The sequence below is a fragment of the Diprion similis genome, chromosome 10 (assembly GCF_021155765.1).
Source record: "Diprion similis isolate iyDipSimi1 chromosome 10, iyDipSimi1.1, whole genome shotgun sequence".
Taxonomy (NCBI): domain Eukaryota; kingdom Metazoa; phylum Arthropoda; class Insecta; order Hymenoptera; family Diprionidae; genus Diprion; species Diprion similis.
In genome coordinates, this window is record NC_060114.1 from 20,901,352 (window position 1) to 20,918,538 (window position 17,187).

Below are 17,187 nucleotides of genomic sequence, written 5' to 3' on the forward strand. Positions count from 1 at the left end.
TGTACATACAGTGTCAGTGCGTATTATAAACATAATGTTGAAAAAAAATAAATAAATAAAAGAAAGAAATGAATAGCGATAAAATTACGTCAAAAGTTTAGGGTGTCAAATTGACTACATACGTTCATTATGTATATGTACTACATTGTACATACTCATGTATGTATACGTCTAGACTGCTTGGTATCTGTTTTTCAAATTCCAACGATTTTTCATAATTGAACTGCGATTATAATTTTATTTAGAAAAATTCCTAGTCGGCGTATTATAATAATAATAATAACAATAATAATAACCACAACAGTGACATTCGTTTTATTCTTACACAACATTGTACATCACCATTTGTGTTATTAAATTCTTGTCAAATTTGTCTCGCAATTGAGTGTTCGTTTTTTTTTTTTTTTTTTTTTTTTAATTTATAACTTGCTCAATTCAATTCTCTTTCTCTCGTAAATGCAAAAGAATTTGTTTCTTCGGATATTTTCGATTTGATGTGAAGAAAAAAAAAAAAAAAAAAAAAAAAAAAAAACAAGAGATTATCGTAAAGCTTCTCGTGAAACAATTTATAATATAAAACAAAGCTAGAAGTGAAGAAGCTTCCGTGAAACGTTGAGAAAAGAAAAGAAAAACAAAAGAAAAAAAAAACAATTGAAAAATTGAAAGAAATATATTAGTCAGAATATAGACACTTTAAAATTCAAAACCAAGTTTTCATGTGATTATAAAATTTTTACGGGAGATTAAAGAAAAATTGATGTAAAATTGTATAACTCATATGTAACATGTAAGTATGATATATATAGTATATACCTTAAATATATGTAAGTACTTTGATAAGTTTGAATGAGGTTTAATCTAATCTATGCAATTTGAACGGAATATTTTAGGAAAATTAGGCTATATTAATATATATATATATATATGATATATAGAAATGGAATGACTTGAGTAAGGTTTTTTTTCTACAAAAAATATTATTATTATTATTATCATTATTATCATTGTTATCATTGAATAATCGAGTTCAATTTATACGGGATTGTATAATCAACGTTGACTCAATTGAACTTCGCCTTTCTACCAAATCATTGAACATCCTCAAAACTCCGTATTAATTGTTTCGCTTTATAATGATGTTGAGGAAAATTTTTTACTCTTTTTAATCCCTCGTAATTGACTAAAACAATGAATATAGGTGGATGAAAAAAATTTAATTTCTTCAAGGAAACAAGAAGATGAAGATATAAAATGAAAAAATTTCAAATTACATATTTCAATTACTACCCATTTTCGACAATATTGCATATTTTCTATTTTTTGCGAGGCACATCCACACACACACACACACACACACACAGAGAGAGAGACGAGCACATGAATATAATGATACATCACCGATGTAAAAATGCGTATATAGATGCGGATTTAATCTAGCCAGTCGAAAAAAGAGACTCAAATTTTTTTATACGACATTATACTGTACGGTACGCATTATGTTGATTGTTGTAATTACTATATAATAATAATAGAATAATAAATAGAGAAATTATTAACGATGTGAACGTAGCAGTTAATTATTATTATATATAGATAAATGAAGATATATGGATAAATGAAGATATATAGAAATTCTATTGTGGTGTCGTCGGTAAGATAATTTAAAATTTCAAATACACGAATTATAACTTTTCTCGTAAAATAATTTTACAATGTTATTTGATTTCCATTATTTTTATTATTTCAATTTTTTCTCTTCTTCTTCTTCTTCTCAATCGTTTACTTTTATTTACAAATTTCATATTACTTACAACGAATCCCCATCACGCATCTGTCGTATATAACGATTATAGTTATAATCTGCAATTTGAGCTATGAATTAAGGATTAAAAAAAAAATGGGCATTTACTTTATCAAAAGACGTACATTTCCGGATCCGGATGCCTCAGACTATAGATTCTCGTTTTCATGCATTCCGACATTTACTTCAAACTCACGCGATATACCTATATATATATATATATATATACCTACTACGGATGATGTGAAGGCAAGTAAAAAACGTTCACATTATCGAACAGTTTCTGTGTTAATAATCTCACATTATTCCAGCCGAGGGGAGGTGCTTTCGAAGACTGAAAAACAAAGAACAAAACAAACGAAAGGAAAGAAAATAAAAAACGAAAAAAAAAAATAAAAATAAAGAATAAAGAATAAAAAAATAAAAAACATAAGAAAAGAAAAACGGAATTCTTTGCTAATTAATTAATTAATTAATCGATTACTTATCGTTTTTATAAATGTAACGTAAAGGAGAGAGAAAAACAAAAAAAAAAAAAAAAAAAAAAAACAAGTATATATTTGCATATATGCATATATAAAACAATTTAATCTTACGATTCGCAAAATCGCTACACTCGCGTTGTCTGTACTTTATATGAGATAGAAAAAGTTGAAAGAAAGAAAAAAAAAAAAAAAAAAAAAAAACACACACACATTATCACAGAAATCAACTTCGAGCACAATTAAATGCTTGTTGCACGAATTACAATATAACATTACGTATAACTGTCGACTGTCGATATGGTACATAGTAGTTGGTTAAACACATTCGTATCTATGTATAAATCATTAATAATGATAATGATAATGATAACAATAGCGAGTATAATAATGATGGTACATAGCAATGGTAATAGTAATAAAGAAATACAAACTGAAAGCGAACTGTTTCAATTTACTTTAGTTTATTTGTTTGCTGATTTTTTTTTTATATCATACTCATCTTCTGTATAATAATATAAAAATTTAACCGGCAACAAAATTCATTGGATAATCAATCAGTCAACAGTTTATTGTACGGGAATAATCGGCACGTGTAATATCGCGTAACTTATGATAAATTGACAATTTATTTATTATTTATGATTGTTGCTTAGTGGTCAGGTATGATTACGCGTTATACAGACAGATTACAATACGTCAATTGTAAATAATATATTTATTATACACATGGCGAGGCAATTGAAAATTTTATTGAAGCGGTTTCTTTTTTTTTATCGCACCTACGTTGTAGCTGCACTTGAAAAATTCTTACGATTCATTGAATGACGAACAATTTCATCAGCTGCATGCTCTTCTTGGGGTGAATTATTTATTAACGTCGAAGAGAATATTAAATTTTTCCATAATTTTCATTACTATTTCACTAAACGAAACTAGAAAATCAATCCCTCCTTCACGTGATGATGTAATTATATGGGCATACGTACTATATGTACTACCGTTATTATGTATATATATATATATATATATATATTTATTGTATTATCATAATTCCGAAATTTTATCATATATATATATATATATATGTGTAGGTCGTTCCACGCCAAATCGGAAGGTTTAAAGAATTTTGATTTTTGATTTCGTCAATATTTTTATATTTTTTAGTATCCCTCAAAAGAGCCTTTCTGGTATGTTTCGAGATTTTTTAGATGACTTGTTAAAAAAATATCGAATTTTCAAAAAAATCGAATGACACGCTCACTTTCGAAATTTTACGATTTGAAATTTCAAACTCAAAAATCTTAAACAAAAACACTTTGAATATTTTTCTTGTATTTTTTTCTCTAAGGGCCATCTAAAAACAAAGAATTGAAAAAGAAAAAAAAATAAATAAACTTCAGTTTGGACCATTATTAAGAAAGTTATGAACAAAAAACCAGAAAAAGCGACTTCTTTTGAAAATTTGATACTATTTTTTAGATTTTAACAAGTAATCAAAAAAATCTCAAAATTTATCAGAAAGGCTCTTTCGAGGTGTGGTAAAAAATTTTATTAAAAATTGAGGAAATCAAAAATCAAAACTTTTCATACCGTCCGATTTGGCGAGAAACGCCCCATATATATATTATATATGTACATTAGGGTGAACCAAAACATATGAGCATTTTTTTTTTCGTTGGACACCATGGAAATATCGATCAAGATGACGAAAAAAAAATTGCTCACGCTGACATATTTATACATATATATATAAATATATTATATAATTTATCGAAAAATATAATTACCAATATGAACATGTTATATCGAAAATGAAGAAAAAAAAAACAAAAAACGAGTAAACGAGAGGAAATTAGTGATTTTAATCAACCGTGTCCGTGGAGTTTTAAGATTTAAATAAAAATGACAAAGAAATATATAGAAAATGATGTTATTTGCGAGGTAAATAGATGTTTATATTACACACGTGATATGTGATAATTATTAAAAAACATAAACATACAAGCACTTACTTAATTACTTGCGAATATAGTTCCTCGTAACAATTCGATATTGTAATTTATTCATAATCTTTTTTCTCTTTATTAATTCTTTTTTTCTGCACCTACCTGATACACAAGTATGTTGATATAATTCTGAAGAAAAAAAAAAAAGAAGAAACACCAGCAAGTACCACAATCAATATTATAGAAATATAAATAATTAATCTACGTGTTGTAATATCGTGAATTTATTGTACGGAAAATTATTGTAAATTTTCTGCAACAGATTTTTGGTCTAAGAATTTTGAAAAATAATAATTTCAAGAACTAGTTGTTACGAATTTAAATAATACGTAACAAGTTATATGCTTGCACGGTGTGGATACTGTTTTCTTAACTATACATGAGAATAACGAGGTAAATGAAAATGAGATGAAATAAATCTTTGAAGAAAATTTGATATCCCAGTCAGTTTAAGTATGTAAAGTACATTCTCGTGTGCTTTTGAACGCATCGCGATATGTTAGGTTAAAAAAACGCAATACTTATACTGCGTAATACATATAAAATTTAAATGAGTTCGGCTCGAGTGATAAACTATCATCTATATACCAGCCTGTAACGACTCTTGCGCAAGAAAATAAGTTGTTAAACATAAATATATATATGGGGCATTCCACGCCAATTCGACCTGGGTTTTACCCTAGACCTCTCAGATTTGGCGCGCGATTTTTTCTATGATTGTTCTCACTTTGAAAGGTGATTGGTTTTCTTTTTTTTTGTTTTTTTTCGACTCGATTTGAATTTTATAGAATTTTCAGAATTCATTTTACCGACCGGAAAAATTTTCAAACTTGGACCCGGAGACATGTAAAAATGGTTCAGCAACCATCCATAGTAAAATGACTTCCACTTCTAATTTTTCCAACGTTTTTTTTTGGAAAAAACTTGAGAAAAGTCAGAAGGGAAAATCGGCCCACTCCGGGTCCAAGCTTAAAAATTTTGATATCTGACACAGGATTTTTCAGAATTTTTTCAAATTTTTAATTGTGAACGGTCGATAAAACCGTTTTTAAAAATTGTAGAAAATTCAAATTGAGTCGAAGAGAACCCCAAAAAAACTGAGTACCTTTCAAAGTGAGAAGAATCATAGAAACAATCATGCGTCAAATCTGAGAGGTCACGGGTAAAACCCAGGTCGAATTGGCATGGAATGCCCTATACCTGCCTAATTACTTCATCAAGACGTAATAATCCATTCCACACACACACACACGCACGCACATAATAAACGTCAAATAATCAGCACCGACGCTTCAAGCCGTGCGGATAATAATTCGAACACGGATATTGAATTAAAAAAAAAAACCGTCTTTGATCCTCGTGTTGTGATAATAAACAAGTGAAACCGAGTTATGAAGTATTTTGGCGGAAGAATTTGTCACTTACGATCAGTCTGTCAAAAATATATTCTCAATACGAAATGGCCGAAAATAATACGGCATGAAATTTGAATTTTGACCGTTCGAATCTAACGTTTGGTTAGTTCGAAAGAAATCCGCCAGATGGCCAGCGCCCATTTAAAAACGGCAATAACGGTGATGATACCGTTGAAACGCTACTGCGGGCGGAACTTTCTGCGAATCTGTAAACTTTGAACAGCGAAATCGCATATAAGAGGGCAAAAAGAAGAGACGAAAGAACAAAAAAATCACAATTCACTTAAGAGAACATTATGACGACCAATTAAAGTTAAGTTTGTAATAATTAAACCAATAAAGATAGGAAAAAGAAAAGAAGGGTGGAAAGGAAGCGATGGATAAAAACCAGATAGACAAATTATGAACGAACATTTAACATTATATTTAATCTGACGCATATTACAGGGTATAATGACCTACATATGCAGGGGTAGTTCAAATAAACGTGAACAAGGTTTGATTCATGTCATATTTTAACTCCACCAAATAAATATTTTCTAATTTTCTAAACAACGGCCGGGCCCATTTCGCGACAAATTTAAATAAGTTGTCCCTTTTTTTTTTTTTTTTTTACCTAGCAAAAATTCACGAGTTTCAAATATAAATATAATAAGTGTATAATTTCAAACTTGTATATATTTGTACTATACAGTTATAATATTTACGAACAAACATGAATGTAAATCATTTGTCGCAATCGAGAATGTATGAAGTTATATTCATAAGATAAGGTTAGAAAATTATAAAATATTCACAAAATCAACGCACAGCTTTAAGTCAAAGCTGTTTTTATTGTACTTCTTGTAAAATGTTGTAGTAAACATTTTGTACAAAAAAAAAAATAAAAATATATACGTAACGCGTGTATACACATTGTAGGTATAGCTGTGCTGTGCCAATAGTTTAGGAAAAAAAAAGAGTAAACAGTGTTAAAGAGAGAGTGAAAAAGGAAACGAAATAATGTGAAAATCATTTTAACGCTTGGAATATTGGACGTATTTCACAATACGTTACGTACAAACAAATTAACGTTTCTGTTCATGTACGTCAGTTGAAAGTACGTACCTAACCTCAATCCTTTTCTTCATTTCTTCAGCCTATCTTGTTTTCTTATCTTAAAAAGTGTTTCCAGTCATTCCAAGTGTTATTTATTCATGTAAATAGAGACTGTATATATAAAAATATAAATTTATAGATACATATGAAATTTTATAATAGAATTTTAACTGTCTAATCATTATTAATATACGTTATAGAAAAAGAACTCACAAGATAATGCTGGATGTACGTACATGTATGTATAGAGTTACAGAGTTACATATTATCTTGGTAAATATGTGTACATCCATGCGCGGATGATGATAAATAATGATCTAAAGAATGCAGGACTTTGTAACGATAAGTAATTTTACTATAACGAATAAGAAATTATAACTATCTATTATATATATGTATAATGCACTGACGATACATGTGTAAAATGATTTTGTCAAATTTTCGGAAGTACGTGAATATAACTATCGCGGAAAATTGAACGTCAGCTAAATCATCGATTTAAAACGATTCATGCTTCATCTTCGTGCAACCTTTATACGTGTGGATCTGTCTCTGCTCCTGAGTGTCTGTACATAATGTTATGCCCAATATCACGCAGCTATGTGTCGCTTTGAATGTCTACGAGACGACGACATTATAGGCAATAATTTTATCAATCACTATTCCGGCAATGGTTTTTGGGACAAATGAAGCGACGCCATGATTACAGATAACTTCACATAGCAGTAAATATAAGAATTATACTGAAAAGATAAACGGATGACAAAACACGTACTGGCATAGAAAATTTTAATGTCGCGAGACCTTCATTATTCGAAAAAAACAATCGACTGTACGTTCCCTAATTAGTTGTAAACTGATTTTCTGTATATGTTTATAATAATAATATATATATAAATAATATCATACATAGAGCATCTTATAACGGTTGAGCAATAAAAATTGATGGAAAAAGTATGTATTTGATATCGTTTAAGAGGTTACTCGCCCGTCTTACCCAAATAAAATCCCATAGAAGTTCATATTATGAACGAATAATATTTATTAATGAATGGTAGACTTACATTTCTTTACATTGAGCGTCTCATTCATTACCAATTGACGCCGGTTAGCGCCGGCCAGAGAAGTTTGTTATTTAGGGTGGACGCTTCATACACATATGTGTCTAACTTGTCCATCGGACCTTAGCCTAACTACTTTGCATTCAGATTGCGTCAATTGTTTCCATTCAGTGTTCCGTTCTTGTCATACGGTGATGATTTACAAATTTCCGAAAAACGTTTTAAAACATCTTATTTGACAACAATCTGGAAACATTTTGAGTCGAGGAAGACTGTGTCGAATTCTCAGAATCGTTAGTCGTTGTTGATTTTGCTGGGTCTAATCGGTCCGACATATTTGTTAGTCGTTAAACGTAAATAGCGACAGAAATCTACGCTTTTTTCCAACCAATTCAAGGAGAATCGTAAACAAGACTATTTCCAAACGGAAATTACTCTGCTGACGTACTTTTTCCGATTCATCGATACGGCTCTGAAATCGATCCTCGAGTGATTCTCAACAATATATGTAGGCATGTTTGATGAACACGCCTACCCACTCAAGTCTGTTTTCACTCTGATTGCGGAATCGACGGAATCTATTTGGCCGTGAACGTGCATCAATTAAGGGTAAGTGCCCTGCCTGAAGTGCGTGACAGGGTGTGTTTAATAATAGGCAAATATTTCCAACCATCTAGTCCAAAGTTCAACAGCTTACTGTTGTGTGCTGGCATTGTACGTAGATACTGGCAAATTGCAAAACATTGCTCGTGAATAAATGACAGTTACGCGAGTAATGATTGCATTCGATAGCACATGAAGTCAAGGGTTTAAACCTTTCAGTCACAGTGAGATGCTCAGCGTCCGATCTCAAAAATTTCCATGTTCTAACCTTATCACAGTTTATTTGTAACTTTAAATGATCTTTGTTACTTCTTTAACCCCAAAAGCCCCCGAGTTACAGGTTTCGGCCAGAATCATCGAATTTTCATACTTTTTTTTATTTGACATCTGCCATATTGGATCCGCCATCTTAAACTTAGAAATCATCGAATTCTGACTTCAAATTCGTGATCAGCGACCCCAAAAATGCCCGGGTAACAAAATTCAGGCCAAAATATTGAGTTGAAAAATGTGTGACTTAGAGGGTTGGTGTACTTTGCAATATTGAATTCAGATTCATCCTCACCGCCGATTGCATTTTACTCATTTTTCTTTTATCTCATATTCTTTTACTTAACGGTATTTTTATGTGGCACTGAGATGCTCTTGGGGGATCCACGTAAACACCTTACTGCCTTCCAACAAAATTGGAATAGATTTTTACTAATCGAGCAAATAAGATTATCGCGTAGTATGCGAGGGCATCGCATATGAAAATATGATGGCGATAACGCGATGTGACAGTCCATTTTACTGGTCAATATTGACGTCTAAAAAAATTAACTCATGACTTGACAACAGACAGTAAATGTCGATCTAAAACGGAAGGCGAACCCCTTCCAGAAATCAGTGTAATAAATTTCCCTGTCCAAAATCAGCGAAAAGTGGTGTTCAAGTGATTGCTATGATCGTCGTGAATTTTTGATGACGATAACGCGTTCTGGTGATAAGTATATGATAAATAATGATTCATCACGTGACGAACTTCGCAGGATTCTCACTGTTCACCATTACGAGAAACCTCGCGAGAAGAGTATTCACCATAGTATTTCTGGACCGTAACATTGAAATGTCGATCATTGTTGCAACCACTGTGATGATCTTTTTAATCATCTTTATTCAACAATATCGTCAACAGAATATGTGCCAACTTCGAACATTATCGTCGTAAACAATTCACCCGTATTACTAAATGATCGATTGATCTATTACTGAACACGTGCACTTGTCAGGAGTACTGAAATCATTTGAATAAAGCACACTCTATCTTCGTAGAGACCAATGATGAAGTTATCAAGCCTACGTTATCCTTGACTTTGAAATTTTCAAGCTAGCTAAAACCTAACCTATCAAATATCGAAGAGTATCGTAAAACTTTTACAGCTAATAAAATACCGGCACTTTATGATCTGATCTGTTAGAATATTAATTAATCAAGATATCAAGAATTCTCAAATGAATTATCATTTTTCTACCCCTGTTTTTCGGGATGACATTGTAAAGCTCACGTGGCCTGCGACGTCTAACTAACCAATCGATACTAGCCACTGTGTGGAAAGGCTTACGACTGTTCAGATGGATTTTGATCGTCACCCCGTCTTCAGGATCTCTGCGTACGTCGGTGTTACGCCATTGGGCTCCGAACTGTTCGGTAGTATCCGGTATTGGCACCATAAAGATTCGGGTAAAGATCACTGGTGCCGTGCGCTGTGAGTTCATTTCAGTAAAGCCAATATGAAGTGGAAAATCAGTTACCCAATATCCCCGAGGATATCTCTGATGTTGATTTATTACTTGGCGAAGTTTGCTGGACTTGCCTCATTCACTCTAAGGAAGAACATAATTTACCCATCGACACTTTCGAGGAGAGTGTATCCATTCGTCTTTGCTACGTGTAATTTACTCGTGTCATTCATAACGTATTACAGAATCATGAAATGTGTTGACGTGAATTTGACAACGATAGATAAAAATGTCCAGCTGATATATTATGTTGGAAAACGTCTATGTACGTTTATCGCTCTGATCATGTTTCTAAAGAAGCACAAAGATGTCATTGAACTAATGAATAAGCTGTGCATCAATAGCAACAAGCTTAAGATGCTTGGGATCCGGGAAGATCACGGAAAATTTTTTAACAACCTCTTTGTGACGATCACAACCGTCAACATTGTCAATGGTGCAATAACGCAAATGATAGCTTTTCTGAGTGTGCAGCAGTCATTCATCCCAACTATTGAAAATCACATGACCAGATTCACTGATTTGAATATGATATTAATTTTTTGCTGTATCCTTCTCTGCATCAGACGTCGTTTTTCATTGATGAACGAAAAATTGTACCAATTGTTTCAAGCGTTTCATCCCTACGGATTATCCAACAGTTTCCATAGAAGCTTTGTGATCAGTTCGAGGCAAATTTCCCGCAACATTAACCGATCGAGCAATGCAGCTGCAGTTTCTACTGATCTTCAACACATTCGGATTACCGCAACAGTGCACTTGGAACTCTGCGACCTGTTAGAACGTACAACCCGTATATTTTCCGGTCCAATACTTGTATTCATCGTACAATCATTTTTCACTATCGTTTTCGGTAGCTACTGGGTGTACAAAACTTGTATGAGTTTAAACCAAAGCATATTGGAGAAGTTTTCAGAATTCACTGTGAGGGCCTTCATCTTGGTGCCCGCACTTCGGATGTTAGTTATCATCGCTCAACTCTTCGTCATCGCCTATGCTGGTGCAACAACTTCGGAACAGGTATGACTTGTACGAACGAATTATGAGGCTTGTTGTACACGAATGAATACAATTAATAACTAATTATGAGTAGTATTTGAAAAATGTCTTTCACTGCAAATGAAAAGAACAAAGCGTAGCTGTACGTACAACTTAAAGAGCACTAATCTAACCTCATCTTTCCTTCAGGGACATGCTACCAAAGCTCTGTTGACGAAAGTTTGGGTTGATTTTCAACCATTGGAATTATCGGAGAAGGTTAGTATAATGTATTACAGCTGTAACCTGTTTATTTATGCACTTAATTGTGAGCGAAACCCATCGATTGACATTAACTATTGCAGTTTCTCATGTTTTCTACTCAACTGTTGCACAAACCACCTACTACGTCTATTTGCGGGTTGATATCGGTGGACTATTCTTACCTGTTTAAGGTACGACTAATCAGTTGACCTGAATCACAATTTATACTGCAAAATAGATATCGTACGCTTGTACACTTTAAAGTTGTACTTGGTAAGTAAAACAGACACTATAAGTACCGTAATATTTTTCTATAGATATTCTGCACCGCTCTACCATACGTTATCGTCATGATACAACTAGACAGAACGGGATAGTTGATGGATTAATCGAAAATCCTTCAAAGAATTTAGAAATATTATTGCGCGTAAGTATTAAAAAAAGTAAAATAGCTTGAATGCAGGCCATTTTCTGTGTGTGTGTGTGCGTGCGTGTGTGTGTGTCTTCTATTAGTGACGTGTTTCATGTTAAGGCCTGAAGGCATTGAAATATTCAATGGCTACATTGATCGATACGTTCTTCGTACTAGATGTTTCCGGAAAAGTCATAAAAATTGCTGGCCCACTGTTACCCAACAATTACTGGGAGGTGAAGTAACCATAGTCAGGTGGCACGTGCATAAAAATCCTTTACAACACCGCGAGGGTGCTCACTTCTTTCATAATCAATGAAAATATCATTGGACTGTCAACAGTAAAATTGCACGAGAAGCAGTATAACCGTTCTGTGGGTTGTATATGTCGTTTATATTCGCTGCTTCACCTTAGAAATATGCAAAGTATTATTACCACAACGATCGACACATGATAAACATGGTAGAATACACATAGTATTCACCATACGTTTTGCAGACCAATATTGAGGTTTACTGAAGTGAGTTTACGACTCGAAACTTGGTTATGGTTATCAGTCGGTACGACAACCTACTGAGAACGCCTTTACAGGTACCATTCTGCCACTCAGATTATCGGGCATTCAGTACCGTCCTAGCTTTTTCTGAGAACGAATGTACCGCGTTTTAACTTCTAACTTCAGGCGGATGGAGTTGAAGCTACGTTTACCGAAAATTTCGATGATGCTGTATTACGTGGCAAAAACTATGGGACTGGCACCATTCACTTTAACGAACCACAAATTTCATCCACCGACCCTTCTGGGTAACGCATATTCGGTTTTTCTCATCATGCTTCATTTAATGGCAGTTTTAACAACTTGTCTATGGATGAGCTCCAACCCAATTGGCTCAAAAATCGCCACGCGAGTCAGTATATTATCACACTTCATAGCTCTGGTGACTCCAGCTGCCATCGCGTTTGTAGCTCTATGTGAGCAAAAGAAGATCATTTTGCTTATGAATAAATTGTACAGCATCTGCAACGAGCTAGAAATTCTGGGCATTTTCAACGATGATGGGGAAAGTTTTAAAAACTTTTTCGCTATCTTCGCTGTGGCGAATATCATCGTTGGTATATTTTCTATCGTGACCAGTATCCTGGAACCTTACTGGATGATTTCTATTTCCATTGCTCACGGTTTCCAGCAATGTATTCGTTTCAACGTGGTTCTAATCTATGCTAGAATCCTGCTTTGCATCCGTCAACGTTTTGTAACGTTAAACGAGAAACTGTCCGCCTTATTTCAACCACCTCGCTGCTTCACAACACCAATTCATTTGTCACATTTTCACGTGAGAAGAAGACAATGTGAGGATCACAGCCAATCAAGCAGGCAGGATTACATCGTCATTCAACGCATTCGAAAAATCGAAGAGTTACACATGGATCTGTGCGATTTAGTAAAACAGACAAACCACGTATTTGGCATCCCCATTCTCTGTATTAGCTTACAATATTACATAGTATTCATCATATCCTTTTACTGGATCTACTTTCTCATAATGGTGTCTAACGAGTCCAATTACTGGGGACATCTTGATGACGATGTTGACTCGAAAAGGTCCTCAATCTCGAACCCGATCTTAGTGTGTATCCTGAGATCGGTTGTTCAAATTACTGAGATTCTCATGATCGCATATACATCTGCAACAACAAGCAAACAAGTAAGATTTGACGAAGCTTAATTCATGGTTATACGTCGTTTGCCAGTGGTGTTCATCCGAAACACAATTCGAATGTTAAATATCGCTAAGTATATCGATCACTTCGAATAACTGTTCAATCGGTTATTAAGTCGAATAACTGCAGAATGTACTGGTAAATTAAAAGATACTTTTGAATAATCATTCTCAACTCCTCAGGCAAACTCCACAAGATACTCAATTCTCGAAGTGTGGAACGACTCCATACCGGAGAAATTTGGGAAAGAGGTACGATAAAAATTAATACAAGACCATCATTCATATCGAGGAATCAAAACAGTTGTTATAATATACGCGCATTGTCGCATTCTCTATTACAGATCTACATGTTTTCTCTTCAACTGTTACACAAACCACTCACTATGACCATATTTGATTTCTTGGATTTGGGATATGCGTACCCGTTCGAGGTAAGGCTGCAGATTATTTCATTGATTAGTTCGAAAATATGCTCATTATGACAGATGAATGCAGTGGCATGCAGAATTAACGAAATTCTTCTAATTCCAGATTGCATGCACCGTTGCAATGTACCTGGTCGTTCTAATACAACTAGCTTCGGATTGATCAAACCCCCTTATTCAGACAATTCAACCGAATATGAAGTAAATTATTTATTAGATACGCGCAAGCAATTTCGAAGAGTAAAAAACTTACTAAATAGTTAAGCTTTCCTCCTTTCTCTAATTGAATTAACACGAGAATATAGACCAATAATTCCACAATAATCCGATGAAGATTCGGCATTGGCGAAATGGTATTTAACATGTTGGAACACTTCGTTTTAATAGTTTATAGTCTTATACTCTACATAAGGCATAATTAACACGGATTTTAAAGGAAAAATAAACCGCTACCCGATTGAATGTGAAAAAATGGAATGCCGTGGCATAGGCGCAAAATTAATCAGAAAGTGCAAATAACATATATTAAATTGTAGATTTAGATAAATATTACTTGAAGTAGCATACTGCGGAAACAAACCCTGTTTCTTCGTATGTTCTCAATCAGTGCGTGCGACTAGGACCTACTTTATTCAGCTTTTACTTGTGGTGTGACTAAATGTGGAAACAAATAAAGCTGCAAAATATTAAGCAAAGCATTTCCATCTTGTCACGGTGGTGCGCATTGTACAAGTCTGTGCTCTGCACAGCTCCTGGGTCATAGATATCCATATACCACTGCTTAAACCTAACCTAACCTAACATAACCTAAGTCTGGAAACTGGTCGACTTTTTTGGTGTGGGCACTGATATATATGTATATATACCTATATACATATAAACTTATATATGGGGGTGTCCCACTTACTGTCCATAAATTGTGTAGTTCTAATATTGGCCACATGGTTCGCGATATGCAAGGGGTTCCCAACTGATATGTATATATATATGTATGATATACATATATAGAGATGTGTTTCTATTACACCTAATCAAGAGATCTGTAACAAGATGATGCATTATGTATATTAGAACTATACAATTTATGGAGAGTAACCGGACACCCGCCCATCGAAGTTTCCAGACTTGTACGTACGACAGTGACTTAACCAGTGACAACCAAAGTTAACCTAACCTAATCTGAACTCACAATCAGAAAATATACAAAATAACAGATACGCCGGGAATGCTGACCGTCAATCAAGAGCAAGTGCCTGACTCCTAGCATCATGTGTTTGTCACTGTATACATAGGTTTGCACACATTTAATAATTAAGGGTCAACAGGTTCCATGAGGTTAAAATAGATTGATTGCACCTAAAGCTCATTACGTAAAAAAAAAAAATAAATGAACAGACTTATTGAAAGTTAGCTAACAAATTAGTCGTATCTTTAACTCATAATTTAACCTTGAGCTCCAAACGTTTATCGCAAATTTTTGCATTTCTAGGTTATGATTGCCCATGAACAACCTACAGACTTTAAAATTCGTATTCTTCTCAATGACATGTCTAGCTGCAATAGCCGTTATTGCAGTTTTGATGTCTCAGGAAAATCATGTGACCAAGGGGATAAATCACCTTTCTATTTTCACTGATAAAGCGACCATTTGCTATGAAGACCAACCACTTCGTGATGACAAAGGGAATACCTCGGGGAATACCAACATACCGATCATATACTTTGTCACGCCAACATATCCTAGGCGAGAACAAATTCCAGAGCTAACTAGATTGGCGCAAACTCTGATGCATGTTAATGACCTTCGTTGGATAGTAGCTGATGACAATACAAAGTGCAATCCGCCGCTTGTTAAACTGCTCAAGAAATTTGGTAACTAGAAACTTGACAACAATTGTGGGTTTCAATATTCGATTATAATCAGCAGCTCAAATCTTCAATATCCAGGTATCCCACTAACTGTCATAGCTAGTCCGATGGCCAAGAGGTTCTGGAGCAATGATAAAATGAAAATGCCAAGGGGAGTCGCCAATCGACGAGCTGCTCTAGCTTGGATTCGAAATAATGTAAAAAGAGGAGTCTTGTACTTTGGCGACGACGACAATACTTTCGATTTAGAGCTTTTTGATCAAATACGATACACTAAAAAAGTTTCCATGCTGCCAGTCGGCTTGATTGGAGAATTCGGAGTGAGTTCACCAGTCGTTGAGCAGGTAACAACCACCATAAATCTGTACTTTTTATTACTTGGTACAACTTTGGACTGTTATCATCGCAGCAATTAAAGTTCGTTACATTCTTAAGGGCAAAGTGATTGGCTTCTTCGACTCGTGGGTGGCTGATCGAGAATTCCCAATCGATATGGCCGGATTCGCAGTGTCCGTAGAGTTCTTGAACAAATCACCCGAAGCCACCATGCCGTACAAAGTGGGTTACGAAGAGGACATGTTTCTCAAAAGCTTGGGACTCCACGTTGAGGACATAGAACCAGTTGCTGAAAATTGCACAAAGGTTAGAAGATCACAACAGCAATAAACCTGATGAGCCTCGTAAAGATAAGAAATGAAGAATGAAGTAACAGGGAGATCGAACTCTTACAGATTCTAGTTTGGCACACGCAAACGACCCAAAAACCTGTAGCTACCTTGCGACTAACGTATGAGCAATCGGGCACATCACTAGATAAACTACTTAAAGAATTATATACGTATGGAGTAGCATCTCGTAATTATGAAAAAGGTGAGTAACAACTGCGATTCAAATAAGTTGATTCTGCCCAATTAGATATACTGTGAATCGCCATACTTTTCTGTTTACAATCTTTAAGGAGTCAAGACTTTCTACACAAGTGGAAGAATTCGAACTGAAGTCTGAAAAAAACGAACAAAGTTCTTACTTGCAAGATATCTGATTGGTGTTCCTACTATAATTAATCTGACACAATGTAGATCTGTTTATAAAGGTAAAATATTTGGCCTTACCAACACGCAAGTTTGATTTGCCATACCTAGTAATAAATACCATTGTAGATAATGTAGATCAAAGTTACCTACAGGGCACCGGCAGTAACTGTCCAACTAAATCGATAATCTTATCGACGAACGTTCTTCGTCAAGGTTACAAATAAATTTG

At 34.2% G+C, this 17,187-nt stretch overlaps 2 protein-coding genes across 3 annotated transcripts; both read left to right on the forward strand.

The window, feature by feature from the left end:
• The first annotated feature begins 12,592 nt into the window (after window positions 1-12,592).
• Window positions 12,593-14,387, forward strand: LOC124411455 (putative gustatory receptor 28b). The gene is made up of 4 exons (XM_046890559.1): window positions 12,593-13,612; window positions 13,811-13,879; window positions 13,972-14,061; window positions 14,162-14,387. The coding sequence occupies exons 1-4, from the start codon at window positions 12,593-12,595 to the stop codon at window positions 14,216-14,218; spliced, it is 1,236 nt and encodes a 411-aa protein (XP_046746515.1). The 3' UTR covers window positions 14,219-14,387.
• Window positions 14,388-15,217: 830 nt separating this feature from the next.
• Window positions 15,218-17,124, forward strand: LOC124412004 (galactosylgalactosylxylosylprotein 3-beta-glucuronosyltransferase S). 2 transcript variants are annotated; one of them, XM_046891639.1, is made up of 6 exons: window positions 15,218-15,300; window positions 15,545-15,927; window positions 16,003-16,268; window positions 16,360-16,566; window positions 16,656-16,794; window positions 16,883-17,124. In XM_046891639.1, the coding sequence occupies exons 2-6, from the start codon at window positions 15,558-15,560 to the stop codon at window positions 16,927-16,929; spliced, it is 1,029 nt and encodes a 342-aa protein (XP_046747595.1). In that variant the 5' UTR covers window positions 15,218-15,300; window positions 15,545-15,557; the 3' UTR covers window positions 16,930-17,124. The 2 variants fall into 2 exon arrangements, with proteins under 2 accessions (XP_046747595.1, XP_046747596.1); XM_046891640.1 differs by having other exon boundaries at window positions 15,221-15,347.
• Window positions 17,125-17,187: the final 63 nt, after the last annotated feature.

Excerpts from the sequence above, each read along its gene's own strand:
- LOC124411455 (XM_046890559.1), top strand. The coding sequence starts at position 12,593 with ATGGAGTTGAAGCTACGTTTACCGAAAATTTCGATGATGCTGTATTAC. Across the intron at positions 13,613-13,810 it reads CTGCAACAACAAGCAAACAA|GCAAACTCCACAAGATACTC; the intron begins GTAAGATTTGAC and ends TCAACTCCTCAG. Across the intron at positions 13,880-13,971 it reads CGGAGAAATTTGGGAAAGAG|ATCTACATGTTTTCTCTTCA; the intron begins GTACGATAAAAA and ends TCTCTATTACAG.
- LOC124412004 (XM_046891639.1), top strand. The coding sequence starts at position 15,558 with ATGAACAACCTACAGACTTTAAAATTCGTATTCTTCTCAATGACATGT. Across the intron at positions 15,928-16,002 it reads TAAACTGCTCAAGAAATTTG|GTATCCCACTAACTGTCATA; the intron begins GTAACTAGAAAC and ends TTCAATATCCAG. Across the intron at positions 16,795-16,882 it reads ATCTCGTAATTATGAAAAAG|GAGTCAAGACTTTCTACACA; the intron begins GTGAGTAACAAC and ends ACAATCTTTAAG.